Source organism: Embiotoca jacksoni, unplaced genomic scaffold (assembly GCF_022577435.1).
Source record: "Embiotoca jacksoni isolate LCO1_2020_lvr unplaced genomic scaffold, fEmbJac1.0.p SCAF_11, whole genome shotgun sequence".
NCBI classification, from domain to species: Eukaryota; Metazoa; Chordata; class Actinopteri; family Embiotocidae; genus Embiotoca; species Embiotoca jacksoni.
This window is the reverse complement of record NW_027185241.1, coordinates 5,440,573-5,458,554: the sequence shown is the minus strand read 5'-3', so window position 1 is coordinate 5,458,554 and position 17,982 is coordinate 5,440,573. Positions and strand designations below refer to the sequence as shown.

The following is a 17,982-nucleotide window of genomic DNA, read 5'->3' as shown; positions in this document are numbered from 1 at the left end:
AAAAAAAACGTGTGCAGTACCACTTAATGTACTTGAAATATTCAACAAAAGATCCACACACATGGTTTAGGAAACACATTTTTAGATACACATTTTACTTCACAAATGGTGAGAGAACAGCACACCTGAGGCAGCATAATGTCATTTTAAAATTATTGAATAAAGAACAAACATTTGTTTTTATAAAAATGGAGATGACATTTTAAATGATAGGATGATATAAAATGTACTTAAAGTAACAATCATAATGAGCACACATACAATAAATAAACACTTGAATAAATAACCATAAATTATTAACTCAAATATCCAAACATGCTGCAGCAATGACATTATCAACCTCAGCAGAGATCTACAGTTTGCACTTATCTCTTCTTTACCTTTTTTTAACTGCATGAGTCCATCACCACTCAGTCACAAGTCTTTGTAAAACACCTTAGTGAGGGGGTATCCCAGAAAGCCCCTCTCCGGAGTCTCCCGTTTCACCTCCTCATCCTCTTCTTCATTAGTCTCATCCCCCACCTGCTGATAGCCCAGTTTCCTGAAGAAGGCTTCCCCCACCTTGGAGGGGTAGGGTACGTGTGCATACACTCTGTGTGCCCCAGTCTCCCGCTCTCTCTGCTCCAGACTCTGGACAAGCAGTCGTCCCAGGCCCTCCCTGCGGTACCAGCAGCCTGTCACCAGACGGCAGATCCTCCTGATGCGTGCTCCCGTCTCACTCTCCCGGAAGAGGCAGCCCAGGATCTCCCCATCGCTGTCTGCCACCCAGACCTGGCCTGCTGCTTGCTCCCTGTCTGTGGTGATTTTCTCTGTTGACATCTCCTTATCTTTGTCTTTGGAACCAACTTTGCGCCTTGACTGAAGAAAAGACTTAACATGAACTGGCTGTGGAATTTAGTCACTATAGTTAAAAACAAAGGGCAAATGATTGCCCCAGGAGCTGCTGCACGCAAATGGACAAGAGCACCGTGCGGTCCACTGAGTAGGTTTGAAGTTATTGCCTTCATGAATAAGTTACATCACTTGATCAACATCAGCACATGAGTTAGACACGTTTTTGTGACCACAAGTACAGGCGCAAGCTGTGATGTCACCGTGGACCTGAAACTTATGCAGAGAGTGCTCATCAAATTTTTTTTATCAAATTTTTGGGGAGCAGAAAGAAGTGGCAGTGAACCAAAACCGATGAGTAGGAGGGGTGGGCAGCTGCGATCGTATTGATGTAGGCGAGAAGAGCCCTTTCAACCCCTTGTGAGCAGGCGTGGGGTCATGTGCCATCGCACCACAGTTTAGCTCAGTTACTTTCTGCCCCTCCTAAACATCAGTGTCATCTCTCCAGCCTCATTGCTTCATTGCTGTAGTCTATCTGAAGCAGTTCAAGGGTCTTTATTGACAATTTTTAGAGTCTGACACAAAATTGAATGTGCACTCGCTACTTCAGGTCAATGGTGACATTGCAGTTGTTCATGTACCAGTGGTAACAAAAAAAAAAAGTCAAATCAAGAGACTGACCTTTTTTATCACTGGTGTCTTGCCGCTGATCCTGCAGTAGGGATTCTGTAGTGTTTCATCCTGTGTCCCTCTGTAGCTGCTACCCACATAGTCCCAGCAGGGACGGCTGCTGCCTAGAACCCCTGTCGACCGTGGCATGGTGAGCTTGAGAAAGATAATTAGCAGGAAAACAGGAATAGCCAAGGCCAGGATGAAAGAGTGGACAAGGCAGCGCAGGATAGAGGAGAAAACAGCCAGGATGAAAAGGCAGAGTGGACGAGTGAGGATGTGGAGGATGAGACGGTTTTCTGTGCCCTCGCAGCCCTCCTGGAAATAAATTGATGCACATTCAAATCAACACAAGCCGCACATGGGTATGACTCTACTCCTAACACGATAAAAGCAGCCCGATGAAATCTTACTCCGAATATGTTCCACAAACCTTGATGAGGGCTTTGACCATCTCAATGTCGTCCTCCTTCATCCTCCTCATCACCACCTGGTCCAGCTCCAGCCTCACCATGTTATGGCTTTGTGCTCCAACAGCAGGCTTGCTGCACCACTGTTTCTACACACAGTGCGTTGCAAACTCCAACATCCACACTGTGTGCACATTTAAAGAAGAGTACATGGACAGGAACACTTTTAAATGATTGGTTCTAAACCACAAAGAGGACTTGACAGACTGGTTAGTGTCTCACTATGTCATCTATGCTATGACAGAAACGCTGTAGTTGAAATGGGTCAGTGTATTTACAATTATGCAATGCACTAGACTTTGCCTCCAGTGAGCCAGTAGTTGCAGTGTAACAACACGTCCACAGTGGCTCAAAATAACAAAGACAGACAGGGGATTATTGGGGATTAGTTGCATATGTGGAGAGAAGAAAAAAAGAGAGGAAAAAAAAAAAATCGTTTTTCTGTACATGTACAAATACGCACACTTTGAGCTTCCATCTCCCCGTTTAACAGCAGTCATCAAAGGTGCAGTCGAAAGCGACCGGGTTCAAATCCTTATATGGTTATTACGAAGTGCTGCAGTCCCCTCACTCATGTCCCCGCTCCCCCTCCCCCCGCTTCAGCCTTGAAGCCCCGCACCGCTTACCTTCTGCACCACGCAGCTTAAATCAAGCTGAAAGATACTAAATACACGCTGTATGTTTGTTGGAAGCCCACGTTTGATTGAATGACCACTAAGTCGTTTCTTGCGCAAGGAACGGAATTCTGAATACCAGCGTACTCCGTTTTATGCCCCGTTGCGCGTTATGAACGTGCCTATCTACGTCATTTGCGTACGTGCAATACGCACTACGTAGATGCAGCGTGAATAACAAACACAACGTCATAGCGTTTACTGGGCTGTCTTCGTTGACTTTTCTCTGTGTAGATTTAAACAGAAACTACAAGAAAAGGAAGCAACAGGCAAATGATAAAATGTATTACCAGATTTATTAATAATTAGTTACTATTTACTATTAACACTTGTGAAGAAAGTAGGCCATGTACAATATTTATTCACAAAACCATGTTTACTTAATAAACAAACTGCCAAAGACAGTATCATTTAATATATATATATTCTGAGGTCCATGTACAGCCTATTTGAATGTATAACATTTCTAGTAGGTGGCACCATGGCATTACAGCACAGTACTCATCTTACTGCATGTTCTCTCAGTCCCAGGAGACTCAACTGACTAAAGTGCTAACAAACGGCCCTCAAATTGTGAGGCATTCACTCACACGCAACCTTTCTTGTTGTCTAACATGCACACAGCTCTCAGTTGGAGAAATGTATCTCTTTAGAGTTAGATATAGGTCCAGCTCTTATTTCTTCAGCTGACATTTGTACCTCTGTGTTGTCTGTGGAGTTGTGCTCCTTTACAGACTTTTCCTTCGTTTCAGCCGTTTCACCTTCATATTTCACCTCACTACTTTGCGACATCTCTCCGTCCCCTCCTCTCTCCATTCTTCCTTCTCTTAAGCTACTGGTGCTGACCTCAATTATTACAATTTCATCTCCGCTTTGCAGCTGGAATATACCGTCCATGGCTCCTCCACCCTCAGTAACCGTGTCACTGCAACCTGCATTGCAACCTGGCCCCTCTTCTCCCATCATTCCTCCTTCACCTTCTATCAGTGCTATCATCTGCATACCCTCCTCACTTTCCTGCTCAATCTTGGTCTCACTACCAAGCTCAAACACCACCTCCTGCCCATCAAGAGGTACCAAACCTTGGGTAGGTGTGCAGGAAAGCTGCAGGCTGTTGTCTTGCCCTTGGCTGAAGGTAGCAGTGGATGGACCACTGTCCTGCGCCTCAGTGTGGAAATGAAGGACATATGACTCTCCCTGGCTTCCTTCCCCTCCTGCTCGTCTCGCACTCTGTTTTTCTCCACCCCATTCACGCAGAAGTGACATCATCCCTCCCTTGTCTACCCCCTTTTCTCCCTCACCTTGTCCATCGGTCTTAAATTGCAGCACAAGGGACTTTCCCTCTCCAACCATTCCCCCATCAACTGCCTCCCCAGATGCATTCCCTTCAAACTGTAACACATATGACTCCCCACTTTCCTCAATATTCACCCCCTCCTTTGTCTGTCCTTCATTATCAAAACATAACACAAACTGTTTCCCCGTCATAGTTTCCCCTGTCCTCATTTGCTCCACAGCGGAATGAGGTTTTCTTTCTAGGGTAGCAGGGACAGGAGTAGAAACTGATGCTGTGGCTGCTGGTGTAACCATGGTAACAGCTGGTGGAGGTCCTGAGGTGTCCACTGTGGGGGTTACAGCGGTGGAAGATGAAAGAGTTGGGACAGTCGTGCAAGACGTTGACAGGGGCAGGTGGGAAACAGTGGATACAGAAGGTAGTGATGACTCTGTCGTAGTGTTAGCAGCAGTAACACTCTGGGTACCACTGATCGCATTGCAGTTTGTTCCTGGAACAGCTCCACCTGCAGTCTGACTCAAAGGAGCTGTTGCAGCTTTCTGAAGAGCAGCTTTTGGTTTGCGCCCCCGTCTGCCCCTTGCTGTCCGTGTGCTCTTCCCCAATATGGGCTTGGTTAGTAGGGAATTGGCTGATAGGTTGTGTGTTGGTGTGGCAACAGGAGTATTTGCATTGTTATTATTGTTAGTGATTATGATCCTGGTCTGCTGTTGCTGTGATACAGCTGGAAACTGGGGTATCTGAGTCTGTGTTTGGTTTAGGACGGGCTGGAATGCTTGGATAGTCTGGAGAACAGGGAGGGACTGAGGCTCGGAACCTGGCGGAGGGTTGTTTGCTGTGGGGACGAGAATCAAGCTCGAATGGCTGCCGTTGTTGGAGGGGCACTGCAGAAGGAGAAAGTTTTGGGTCTGGGACGGAGGTGGTGGTGGTGGAGGAGGAGGTGGAGGGGCAGGTGTAGGCAATGACAGAGGAATGAGCTGTAGGCCGCTGGCTGTCTGAATCATGAAGTAGTTCTGGGAGGTGTTGGGGGGGATATTAAGTGCTGGCTGGGACACAATCAGGCTGCCACTGTTTCCTGAGGCTTCCAGGGTGATGGGGTTGAGCAGGGTCGTGGTGGTTGTTACTCCTCCGACGCTGGCTTTCACAGCCACACCATCTTTACCTCCACCACCAGGGCAAGGCAGGGAAACCACACTGCCATGTGTGCGGATGTGCCTCTGTAAATAGGAGTGCATGACAAACTCCTTGGAGCAGTACGGGCACTTGTAGTCCTTACGTGAGGAGTGTGTGCGAAGGTGGAGCTGCAGGTTGGAGGAGTGTGTGAAACTTTTACTGCAGTGGGTGCACTGGAAAGGTCTCTCACCAGAGTGGGTGCGCTCATGCTGCTCTCAGAGAAATAATAACAACAAGACAAGAAGAAATCAAATTAGGAAAACAGTTTATAAATCAGATGTATTCAGTTTGAACGGCTATGAATCAGCATGAGGTCTGTTTATACTGACTGCACTGACCTGCTTGAGATTTGATGTCTGCGAGAAGGACTTTGAGCAGATGGAGCACGTATGAGGCCGTAGACCGGAGTGCATCTGACTGTGTCTACGCAGGCAGCTGGTGTTCTTGAAGGACTTGCCACACTCTTTACACACATATGGCCTCTCACCTGTGTGCTGCCGCAGGTGGTACTGGTAGTGAGAGCTCCATTTGAACGTGAGAGGGCAGTGAGGGCACTGGAAGGCCCGTACTCCCGTATGTACCTGGATATGATATGTAATAAACGGAAAATATTTGATCACTTTTTGGCATTGAGCTTCAAGTTTTTGGTGTCCTCTCAAAAGCTCTATCTGATAGTCCTGGCAATAATATAAACCCTAAAACCAATCTCTGTTCACCCAAATTACATATTTAGAAAACGTGATTCAAAAAAATCAAATAAAAAAATGCATATTACACTTAACTGTCAGTGTGACCTGAATGCAGCCCAAACGTGTCAGGCAGCGTTGGGAACATCAATAAACAGGAAGAATGCTTACGGAAGGACTGCTCCAACTGAGGCAATGTTTGATAATAAATCCTTAGCCACAACAGCCATATGACTGCAAAGTGAGTTAGTGTATAGATCTTTTTATATATACAGTTTTTTTTCTTCTGCTCTTTAGATTTGTCTGTTGTAGAGTATATTCAGCTGCAGGGGTGAATGATATGCCTCAGAGATGAAGAATAAAGAGTTTTATATTCCTAAATTATGAAATTTGACTTCCAAATGGTGATTTTCTTATTTGGGAACTTGTGATTCAGTTCAGTGTAACAGAAAAGTGAGGCTTACCCTCTGATGGATAGAGAGCAGTGATGACCTCTTGAAGCTCTTTCCACACTCAGTGCAGCGGTAGGGTCTTTCCCCGGTGTGATCCCTCATGTGGTACTTTAGTCCTGATGAACCTTTGAAGGCTTTTCCGCACTCTGAACAGCGGTATGGCCTCTCTGAAGAGTGAGAACAGTGTAAGAGAATTACTACAGCAGGTGTGAAAGTACAAACCAAAAAGCAGAGTCTTTGGGTCATATTTACCTCCAGCGGGAGCGCTCTTGCTGGATCCTGTCTTTTTGTGGGCTTTGGTCGGCTTGGCTGGCTGCTCCTCTTGCTCCTCGCCGACAGCAATGATGTCAACATGGATCTCCCTCTGGCCCCCCTGCTGCTTGTCAGCCTGGCTCGGCAAGGAGGGCAGGGGGAGAGACAAGGAAAGGGACGGAGGACACACTATCTCAGCCTCTGCCTCAGCCAGAAGACGCTGCTCAGGGGTGTGGGAGTGTTGGTGGGTGAGCAGTGAGGAGAGAAGAGGGAAAGAGCGGTCACATGCGGAGCAGCTGAACTGGGAGCGGGACTGTGATGAAAGAGAGTGAATCTGGAGAAACAAAGGAGGAACAAAGGGGATAAAGTTTATTTTAAAATGAATTGGTACCCAAATTTCAGTGCTGCAATCTGTATAACAATGTTCTCACCAGCGAAACATGTCTGTTGAGGCCTCCACTGGTCTTAAAGGTCTTATTGCAGTAGCCACATGACAGCCCTGCCCATGTGGTTCTGGCCTCTGGCTGAACGGTCTCAGAGCTCTGAGTCACCTCGGTGAAGCTCTGCAGCAGGTCAATCTGCAGATGGGTGGTGCCGACATTCTGAGGACAAACCAAAGGAAGTAATACATATCAAAAATATACAGTATATCTTCAAACTGAATTCATTAACTTTATAACATTGGATTTTTATAGATCGATTCAAAATAGATTATCTAGACAGAGGAGTGGTTTGATTTTACAGGTTGGATTATACAATTTAGCCAAATAAAGAGGCTTAATTGGCTTTTTGCTTCACTTCATTTATTTTGCCTGAGCTTGTGTTTAAGTTAGCAATGCATGTTGGGCAGTGGACCTCATCAGTAGTGATCAGTAGCAGTATATTTTGCACTTCCTTCTTCCTCAGTTGACACAAAAGCACACGGTAACAGTTGTTGGGAAAATTAAAGGGGACTTATTCAGCGACATTTTCAGTTTTATTTCTTAATATATTCTGAGACTCTTCTAGAGTAGCTTTGCATGAGTCACATTTCAAAAAGTCCTTTATGGTCCCAGTTCAGTCCTTTATGCAGCTTCTCAGTTCATCGTCCGTCTCAAACAACTTGTTTTAGTCTGTCTCTTTAAGGCGCCCATCCCTGATTTTTTTTTTTTGATTGGCCAAATACCAGAAAGCCTGCAGAGCAGCAGCACCCTGTGCCCCCTGCCCTGCCTCATCCTATCGCCGGCGTGGAGATTACGACAGTTAATCTACTTGCATAAATGGAAATTTTGTGACAAGCTGACATCAGCAATTTGCAAACCGAGTGTCGAGGGCTTTTTTTCTCGCAGAAAATACGTTTTGACCTTAATATTACAAACTTTGGCCACGTTTAATATGAACGTCTGACATTGGAACATTTTATGTACATGACAGAAGAAACAAAAAAGCATAATAATCCTGTTTAGTGACACAACTTTGCATGAATGCTTGGTGGCTAGCTAGCTATCTTTGCAGGAAGATTAAAAACTCCCCATTCCCAATCTCGTCTACTAACCTCTGTTGGCTGAAAGGGGTGCAGGGCTCTCATAGGGCACATTATCAGACTTATTTGAGTTGCTAAATTGACCAAATCTGAGATGTGCGTGCTTGTCAGCTTCAGTATTTTTGTTATACTGTGATGTGGAAGGGTTTAATTCTTCTCATTTGATCACTTACTGCATTGTTGCCATCTGCTCCCTCCGTTAATCCAAGGAGCACCTCTGTCGTGTGTCCACTTTCAGCCGCTGCGGTAGTCTCCACCACCTCCTCAAAGTCAGCCAGCAGGTGTCCAGCTCCCACCAGCCCATCTCCGACCTCCATCCCTGACCCCTGCCCTGCCTCTCCACCGGCCCCGTGTTGCTCTGGACCCATGTGGATGGCCTGGTGCTCCTCTAGCTCTGTTCGTGTGCCAAAGGTGTGGCTGCAGCTGCCGCAGCTGTACAGCAGCACACTGGCTCCGGTGTCGGTGCTCAGGTGAACCTCGGTCCCAATGGCCCTAGATGTGCACACGTCCTCCCCGGAGGGAGTCAGGGTGAGGTGGGGGAGAAGGCTTGGATTCTGGCCAGAGGAGGTGGTTGACAGGAACACTTCTTCCATCCCCAACCCGACTCCATCAGTTCCTTCCTGGCTCACAAAACCCACCATCTCTGTCAACATTGACGATGTCACTTCCTCCGCCCCGACCACCACCTCCACTATCTCACTTCCCTTCCCTTCATTCTCTCCCCTCTTTCCCTCCTTCCCTCCTGCATTGAGGTTGGAGTGAGAGTTCTTGTGAAGGGCAAGGTTCGATGAATGTGTAAAGCTTCGTCCACACTCACCGCAGATGTAGGGCCTCTCGCCTGTATGTATCCTCATGTGCTGCCTCAGGTTGGTGGACTGAGTGAAGGATTTGTTACACACCGAGCAGGTGTAAGGCTTGAGACCAAGATGGACATTCTTGTGTCGCCGCAGACTGCTGGAGTTCTTGAAGGCCTTGGGGCAAGTGTCACAGGGGTATGGGCACTCTCCAGTGTGTTGGCGAAGGTGATACTGGTAGTGAGAGCTCCATTTAAAAGTCAGGGGGCAGTAGGGGCACAAGAAGGTTCGCACCCCAGTGTGGACACTCTGATGGACCTGGAGATGGACAGGGACAGTAAAATCACTCTCCCATTTGTAAGCCTTTTATTTTTCATATTTAAAATCCTTATTTATAAAACACATTAGTTTGACATCTGACCTGGAGCAGAGATGAGCGTTTGAAGGCTTTGCCGCAGTCCTGGCATTTATAAGGCTTCTCTCCTGAGTGAGACCTGCAAAACAAAAGTAACAGCACGGTTAATTAAAGGTGTGAAACACAGTCAGTAAATACACACATTGTAAAGCGTTCTCCCTGTTTTACAGCGGCACCAATTTTGTGGTTGTGAATTTTACATACTACTTTGCCATTTTAACATTTTTTTTTTGTTGACCTGAGTTGGTCCACACTAAACAGATTAGGAGGCAGATTAAAACGCACTCTGTTCTCTGGCTACTTAAGGTATACTAACATTCATGTGAAATACACCCCCTCTTATTCACTTTAGTTGAACTCTGTATGACAGATAAAGTCAAGCATGCATTTCATGTTTCTGTCTGATCTCCCGGCCAGAAGTGACAGGTAAGGATTTTTACTTTGTAAAGCTGCAAATTGAAATGGTCAGCCAACAAAAACACTCATGCACTGGGTTAAGAAAAGGCGTTTTTCTTGGATCCTTGTTGTTTTTTTAAACAAACAGTATTGCAATATAATACGATAAGATTTATCTTAAGGATTGCAGACATTAAAAGAAAAAAACTTAAAACTATTATGTGATTGTTATTAGTTCATAAAACCACAAAAATATCTTGTGGATATCAAAGACAAAATGTATTATATGGGACATTTTATTAAAAAAAAAATGGCAACATCAAAACACCAGGGACAACAATGAGAATTTGATGACAGAAGTAAAACCTTCTTTGGAAAATTCGTTATTACCCCAGTCATGACTTGACTTCTATATGCCCCTCTCTTTTTTTAATAAACACTACACTAAAATGTACAATCTTCACAATTTTGATTACTCTGCTGCGTATTTATTTAATATCACCAAAAATTGATGTTACATCCTTTTTTTGTGGTTCAGAGAGGGGAACTTTTGCTGGCGGCCAACGCAAGCACTTTACACCTTCGGCTTCGATTACCATTTGAATGGTAGCACGTGTGGAGGCTGACCACATCAGTACAGGTGTGGGAGGGTGAATACATTAACTATTATTAACTGATTAGGTCATAGTTGTATCAGAGGTCCAGTATAAGGATGGGAAAAATATTTTGGCTGTGGGTACCGTTGGTGGTAGAGCAGAGCAGAGGAGCCCTTGAAGGCCTTGGGGCAGAGGTTGCAGCGGTAGGGTCTCTCATTGTTGTGGCTCCGCTGGTGGTGGGTCAGCCTGGACGACCACCTGAAGCTCTTACCACAGTCCAGACACTGGAAGGGATGATCCGACTGCTCGGGCTGCTGGGCTGGTCCTGACACCGACGACGACACCATGTCCAGAACCACCTCCTCTCCACCCTCCACTACCCCCTTGTCTCCCTCCACCAGCTCTCCTCTCTCCCTGTCATCCTCGCCATCCTCCCCTGAGCCAAGAAGGGATGGGAAAGGGGAGAGGGAAGATGTGGGCGGTGGCGGTAGGAGTTCTGCTTGGACCACTAAGGCCACCGAGTTAGCCATTCCCAGATCAATCTGGTGGCAGATGAAGGTATTCCTTGGAAGCAGGTGTGGATCAGTTCTGGTGCGGTATCATGGCCTGTCTTTCACCTTTCCTTAATTCAGTCATGTTTTCTTCTGTCTTCGATGAATTCCTTCCCTGTCAGCCACTGGAAACACCAGCTGTCATCCCAAGCAGTGAGATCAGGGCAGATCTGACATGGAGTGAAATGGAAATAAATACACTGTTAGAACTTGGTAACTCCGGGTAAGAGTGCTCCCTTTAAATTCCTCCCCCTCCCACCCTGTAGTCCCTGACGCTGGTCCTCCCCTCCCCGCTGTCTTTTCTCTCCTCCGGCCGTCAGTCCGTTCACAGTCTACGGTTTCTGTCCGTCCCCGCAGTGCGGTGCTTCACAGCAACACGCACGCACAGGCTACAGCCAAATTACACACCAAGGTACTTTTAAAGTGAGTCCTAATAAAAGCGTTGAGCCCGGCAATCCAGCAGACAGCACACACATTTTTTTTTTTTTTTTTTTTTTTTTACAGTATCAACAAAAGCAGTCAGTGGCCTGCTTTTAAAGCTAATCAAGCCCTCCTCAATGCGGAATAGCTTCGTTAAATTGCCCGGTAAGGTTATGCATGAATACAGGCGGAAGCAGTACTCACCGCGCTCATTTACCTCATTTTAAAGCTATAGTGTTGCTATATTGAAAAGAAACTGGGTACCGCAGTGCTAATCCACACAACCTTAACAATAAACACAGCGCAAACTAACAGCAGTTCTCCGCCCGATGCCGCCTTCCAAGAACAGCGACGGCGATTGGCTGTTCGTTACGATACATGAGCTACTGCCATTGGCCAAGAGCGCCAACAGACAGATTGACGTTTTTAAACCGTACAAGAAAATATTTACATCACCCGAATCTGACGAAAAATACATCTTAGTGAAATCCATACACTCCAAAACTTTCAAAATTAATTTATAAAACTTTATTCAAAATTAATATGTATAAATTTTATTCCGACTCTGCCGCACAGACTTCTGGGTAACGTAGTGTCCACTCCATCTGTCACAGTTGCAGGCAAGGCAGGTCATGGGTATCAAAGATATACTCAAATCCATTGTGCACATTCTTTAGCATTTATTTCACCAAGGCACATATTTCACATTGAGGCCAATCAGTGTGTGGAAGAGGCATCTTGATGTTACAACAATAATTTAAACGTGATGGCGTAATAATAGTGAATAAGAATTAAAAACTGTATAAAAGTACAAAAAGATTGGAGACTTGCTCCACTGCAGCACAAAAATAAATAGTTCCACCAAGTTACTTAAATAAATAGTCAATACTGTAACAAATACTAGAATAGGAATGAATAAAAATTATAGTGATAAAATTGGTGAAGTAATCTACATTATATTGTAGAAAACCACAAAATACACAAAAGCACTGTATACAACAATTTACATTCTTGTACATTTATGTACACCTGTACAGAACATAGTGTCACAATACATAGTATTTTAAGGCTTTGGGTGTTTAACTAAAATAACAAACTGTTTTACCCAAAAGCACAGGTTCAAAATCAGCCATCTCACTCTTCCAAGAGGCTAATCCTAACAAGTTTGTGCAAAGAATCTAATCAGGACCATCAGTGCTCAGCAACAGGGCACATTCATACAACTTTACCACAATGTTAATATGCCTCTTCACGCAGAACATGATAGGCAGGCATTGAAAATAGAAACTCTGCGTGTGGTACACAAGGAAGGGTTCACTTCTCTTTGGCTGCTATGCTGACATTTACAAATAAATGTAATGGATTTGATTAGCCATTAATCAATGCATCAATACGTGGCATGTTTACCAAAGCTTCTAAAATGTTTACTTTAAGGGCACTGTACATGAGAGATAGTGAAAACCTTGGCTGTTCCAAATGTGTGCTACATCTACTGGAAAAATGATTGGATGAAGAAATATACAAATACATTAAGTTTAAAATAAGTTAGTTCCAACAAAACTTATTATCAGAGCTATAGGTCCAGGAATTGCTACTGTTTTTTATTTGGGGGGGAAAGAGGGTTGGTGTTTTTTGAGGATCAGTGAGACACAAGAGAAAAAGAAAGGTTACAACAATGAGGGCAAATAAATTCACGTTAGTACAGAAATAAAGGTGAAAGTGACAAATTACAACTTCAAATAAATAAAATTAAATAAATTACTAAAAGTCAATAAATAAATAAATACATAAATAACATGGTCATGAACAAGGCCTTTAGGAGAAAGTCTGGGGGAATCATGACATAATCGTTGTACTGGCTGTTTGCTTTAACGGTAATCTGGATGGTCGTAACTGGGTGCAGTGGAGTGCATCCTCATTGGCTCTGATGGAAAGACACAATCTTCAACGCACATGTCATCGGTTGTTGTTTGGACCTCTTAAGGGATGCATTTGACTACAGTGCACACTGACGTGGTCCTGGTTCCCCTTTGACTGAGGAGGAGCTCCGTGTATCCTCACGGGGCTCTTCAGCCATTCACTTTACGGATCATCATTGCACTGCAGACACTTTGGGCTTGAGGCTGATGAATGCTCTGTATGCCCAATCGCAGAAGAGCTTGAAGTGTTGAAGGAGCTCGTGGCTCGACTGCAGGACATCAAACTGATAGGGGAGGTGAGGGGGGAGGGAGGGGGTTGCAGGAGTCAGCCTCGGTGCTTCAACTCTCAGCATCTGTGGAGGAGAAGACAGGCAAACAAACCGATCAGAAAAAAAAAGTTCATTTATTGGAGGCCTGGTCCATTTACTGCTGAAACTCACATGTAGTTTAAGATTAAACAACTGAGAATCAAAAGGGAAAACCCAGCTCTTTACCTGACGGTGCAGCAGACTGATGAGAGATTTCATTTCTCTGATCATCTCCACCAGCTTGGGCACGGCAGGGTGGTGGTGCTTCTTTGAAACCTTGTTCAGCCACTCGAAGTGGTGCTCATACAGCTTCAGGTCAGCATGCAGCTGAGAGAGTGTGGGCTTCAGCTGGAAACAGCACAGACATAGTTTAGAGACTTAGCATGGGTGTGGCAAGATGTAACTGGTAGAAACAGGCCAGCCCCTCTCCCTCCAATTGCACTCATATACACACACAGACACACACACACACAGACACACACACACACACACACACACACACACACACACACACACACACACACACACACACACACACACACACACACACACACACGCATTATCAGAGCATTACCTCAAGATTGTTGAGGTCATTGGCTGATCTGTTGCTCATTTCTGGCAGAGACCTGAACCTGTGGGGCTCCACGTCTGAGTCAAATGCGTGCTCCTTCTGAAAGAGAAAACAAGACGCAGAGCAGCCCGTTAGTAATTTGCATCAGTGCAATTTTACTCATCCTGAGACAAGTCACGGCAACATGAGGAAAGTATTAGTCTAGCACCTTGATTGGAGGACTGTTTTCAGTGCTTAGAGACAGTAGCTCTCACTGAGGGGAGTGTGGTTGATCGGGTCAGTGTGAGTTCACCCACATTCAGCCTCCCCAAATGTCAACAATAAGAGCAAAGGACCTGAACCCACAGGATGTTTTCTGCTGGGACTGAGGATAACAACATATGCAGTGACTAAGAAAGCTCCAAGTGGGACAGACAACACAGGGCTGTAGGGAAACTCCAGGGTCACAGCTATAAAAAGATAGAATGACGCAGTGCTGCTGCCCAGCTAGAGTTGTGTTGTAAACTACATCCAGACAGGGGATGTAGTGCTCGTCTTGGCCAGCAGAGGGGGATAAACAACCTGACTGCAGGTTTATGGTCTTCAGGGGTAGCTGTGCTCATTAGTAGGACAATTTAGTATTAACGATTTAGGCCTGATTCAAGGATGAATGGGAACAATTGGAGATGACTGATGTGGCCTGCGTCATTTTCAATCAGTAGAGGAACATAACAACATCAGGATAATGAGTGCTGAGAAATGTTTTGGATAAACAGGTTGAGTGTGCTTAGTGCTTCCCTAACCTGTTGTGCTGTGTTTCCCTTGCACTACTGTTTGCTTCCAGTTGTTTGTGGGGATGTTTTTCGTGATGAATGTGCTGTATTGTCTCCATCAGCTTTTCATAAGCGCTCACTTTTGTTTTGCTGTCCAATGTTTTGTCTTCTTCGCTTTTGTCCCCCTTCGTCCCTTACTTCCCTCCTCTCTCCCCCTCTCCCCTCTCTCTCTGTCTCATACCAGGTGCACAAGCACATGCAGCATCACGTGCACATGTGCATGCATGCACACACATACACCACTGGCTTGTCATCTAGTTGGCCCTCTGATCTCTTCATCTCTTGTGGTTTTTGCTCCATCTTTCTCAGCCTTTAATTCTCCCTCTTATCCTCCTTTTTCTTGCTCTCTCTCTATCGTAGACCATGACCTCACCCGACAGAACTCAGCATCCAGTCTTTTTCTTCCTGAATGCAAATACTGGAATGTGATAAATCTTTTTGATTTTTATCAAGTCACTTTGCTGTGGCGACTGAAAGCAAAACACTAAACACCACACCTATACTACCATGGCTATTTACAGAACCCTCAATGGACACGCACACAGCCACAAAAATGAATACACACAAATGCATGCACATATTTACACATTTGCACCCATATTTTATGCTTGCAAACATGCACAGACTCACGCTCACACACATAAGTAGCCACGTTGGAAATATATTGTACACACAGACACCCATTCCTCTCTCTTTAAAGCATCAGTTTCATTGCTTTTTTGCAGGGACTTTCCATGGATTCCCATTCTATTTATCTTTCCTAACTTTGTCCTCTCTTTAGTGGAATTCCACACAAAAAGGAAAAAAAAAAAAAAAAAAAAAAAAAAATTAAAAATAAGTCTTCCATGCTACTGAACACTGTGTAGTACTGTCCCCAGCGCCCTGTGATAATACAGACTTTTTCACATCTGGATTCCAGGTTATACTGCTACCACACAATGGCCTGTAACATTGTTTTAAAACAACAAAGCCACACGAACATTCAGAACACACACGCACACACACTTTCTGAACACTATCTACTGGCCAAGACTAGAGAGAGTATGTGGCTATTTTTTGATTTTATCCTCTGAACAAAAGAGCTTCAAGATTTGCATAATGCAAAAATAGACTCTAGATCAGTCGTGTGTAACCAAAGATCCAGAGATATGATCCCGCTTTCTTTTCACCTGTTAAAACACAATGTTGATACAGAATCACCAGCTGGATCCAAATCTTGGCCAAGTTCTCAAATCTGATTTTCCTACCCACTTGGCTATCAACAAAACAGGATTTCAGGCCAGACTTGTTGGTAAAAAACGAGTTGTTCACATTTCATCGGCAAAAAACTGCTCCAACTCCCTTGACACCTTCTGGCTGCAGAGCATAAACATGTTTCTATGTAAATTTTAAACAGGCATGTGACATACTTTGCTGTCATTTCACAGATGGCATACTTGGCAGTTCGACCTTAGTTGGATGCAGGTACGATTAAATCTCATTACACCTTCATTGGTACTTTCGTTGCAACTCCTCTGACTTGGCCACCAATCTTCCTGCAACTGCTACCACCAATGAGGTGACCAGGCACACCAGGAGGTTGCTGAGTCAGACCTCCTCTCCCTTGTGGATTTCAGTGTGGATTAAAAGTGAGATCACTCAGTCAAATATGCCCTGAGGCGTTTGTTGCCCTGATCTAAGCATGCAGATGGACTCCAGCCAGTCTGTCATCAATGAAAGCAGCTTAAGGCAACCGGAAGCCCTGAGCAAACCTGGTATAGTTCAGTCAAACAGTGTTTGCACAACAGAGCATGATGCAAAGTTGACGTAGTTTAAGGTGTGAGGTTTTAGAAACAGAAGGCTAACATTAGCACCAAAATCCAGTTAGTGAAAGAGCAATCTGTGGTGCAATGACCAGCATCCTCTTCCACCCTTACAGTAACAAGTCAATTAGCATAGGATGGTCAGGGCCTCGTTAGCCTCCTCCGAATCAAAAGCTGATTGGTAATGATCATGACGACATTGTGACTTACCAACAGTTCTTGGGTGAGCTTCATTAGATTTTTGGTCTGATTGGACAGTTTATCCATGTCACTGGGCCGCCGCTGTGGTACTGGAGAGGCAGACGTGAAGACAGGCAGCTGAGCCAATAGCAGCGAGAATAGGAGTGATGAAGAGGAGTCGAGCAGCACTGTAGGGGTAGAACAAAACGGAAGCAATTAGTGGAGAGCTGCTGTCATCTCGCCATGATGATAATGACCTCAGGCCACGGCTGTCAGCTCCAGGGGAAGATATTGCACCATAATATAAACAATAGCTCCAGACTTGGCAGAGGAATCCTAAAGAGCTTCAGAGTCAGAGTCATGTTTTCACAAGCTGAATGCATATCATTAAATCATTAGAAGCCCGGCTTTGACACAGAATATCTCCATCACTACTTCACCATAAGCAAGGCAATGAATGCTGCTGATTGTCACACCTGCAACTTGATAGGTACGTGAGCTGGTGGTATAAATTATATGGACCAGGCCAAGTCAACTCTCTAACAGTAAGCTCATTCATTCTTTTCCTTTCAAGTTCAAATACAAGGTAGACTTAAGTATTAAAAGGGAACCACAGTGGTGTTGAAATGATGAATGCTTGATAATTACAGGTGAACCACAAGAATCACAGTCAAAATAACACTGCAGGAGCATCTGAGCTCCCTGTCATAGTGTAACTTTAACAGTGTAGAGATCACCAGACAACATATGTCTGTCCATATCAGTCAAGCAAGAAAGTTAGGCTAGTTGTTTTCATTTTAATCTATAAGTAAATAATTCAGTTTAGCTTGTGAACAGTCACACAAACTTTATAAAATCACAAATGTCAAATATTAGAGTTTAGACATAAAATAAAACAAAGCTGAAACAAAAGTTAGAAAATAAAACATAAAGTATTGTAAAAAAAAAAGTCAATAACCTGCAGTCAAACCATCACTTACATTTCATATTGGTTCGGATCCCAGGGATGGGTAAACCAGCAGACAAACGGAGGTAAATAAATAAATAAATAGAAAATTAATAAATAAATTCAACTCCGGAAATTGTCACGTGCTCCGGTTTCTTCTTCGTACGCTTCAGTGTGAGGAGTGAGGAGGAAAGTTGTCTGGACAGAATGAATGAGAGAGCAGAGTGATGAGTGGAGCACTCAGGAGAGAAA

General features: G+C 44.6%; 3 protein-coding genes across 7 annotated transcripts; all 3 read right to left on the bottom strand.

The window, feature by feature from the left end:
• Positions 1 to 78: 78 nt before the first annotated feature.
• nat14 (N-acetyltransferase 14 (GCN5-related, putative)) lies at positions 79 to 2,740 on the bottom strand. Of its 4 annotated transcripts, none has more exons than XM_069142558.1 (4): positions 2,597 to 2,740; positions 1,934 to 2,094; positions 1,513 to 1,818; positions 79 to 858 (listed from the first exon to the last, which is right to left on the bottom strand). In XM_069142558.1, the coding sequence occupies exons 2-4, from the start codon at positions 2,012 to 2,014 to the stop codon at positions 415 to 417; spliced, it is 831 nt and encodes a 276-aa protein (XP_068998659.1). In that variant the 5' UTR covers positions 2,015 to 2,094; positions 2,597 to 2,740; the 3' UTR covers positions 79 to 414. The 4 variants fall into 4 exon arrangements, with proteins under 4 accessions (XP_068998659.1, XP_068998662.1, XP_068998661.1 ...); XM_069142561.1 differs by having other exon boundaries at positions 1,513 to 1,656; XM_069142560.1 differs by lacking the exon at positions 2,597 to 2,740 and adding an exon at positions 2,434 to 2,535.
• Positions 2,741 to 2,921: 181 nt separating this feature from the next.
• On the bottom strand, positions 2,922 to 11,513 carry znf628 (zinc finger protein 628). 2 transcript variants are annotated; one of them, XM_069142556.1, is made up of 9 exons: positions 11,397 to 11,513; positions 10,366 to 10,942; positions 9,236 to 9,308; positions 8,194 to 9,132; positions 6,930 to 7,100; positions 6,499 to 6,832; positions 6,259 to 6,413; positions 5,447 to 5,689; positions 2,922 to 5,317 (listed from the first exon to the last, which is right to left on the bottom strand). In XM_069142556.1, exons 2-9 carry the CDS (start codon positions 10,749 to 10,751, stop codon positions 3,272 to 3,274), a joined length of 4,347 nt encoding a protein of 1,448 aa, XP_068998657.1. In that variant the 5' UTR covers positions 10,752 to 10,942; positions 11,397 to 11,513; the 3' UTR covers positions 2,922 to 3,271. The 2 variants fall into 2 exon arrangements, with proteins under 2 accessions (XP_068998657.1, XP_068998658.1); XM_069142557.1 differs by having other exon boundaries at positions 11,410 to 11,513.
• A 1,771-nt stretch (positions 11,514 to 13,284) lies between these two features.
• Positions 13,285 to 17,771, bottom strand: il11a (interleukin 11a). Its single transcript, XM_069139170.1, has 5 exons — positions 17,765 to 17,771; positions 16,815 to 16,972; positions 13,994 to 14,089; positions 13,606 to 13,767; positions 13,285 to 13,464 (listed from the first exon to the last, which is right to left on the bottom strand). The coding sequence occupies exons 1-5, from the start codon at positions 17,769 to 17,771 to the stop codon at positions 13,285 to 13,287; spliced, it is 603 nt and encodes a 200-aa protein (XP_068995271.1).
• Between the last annotated feature and the right edge of the window lie 211 nt (positions 17,772 to 17,982).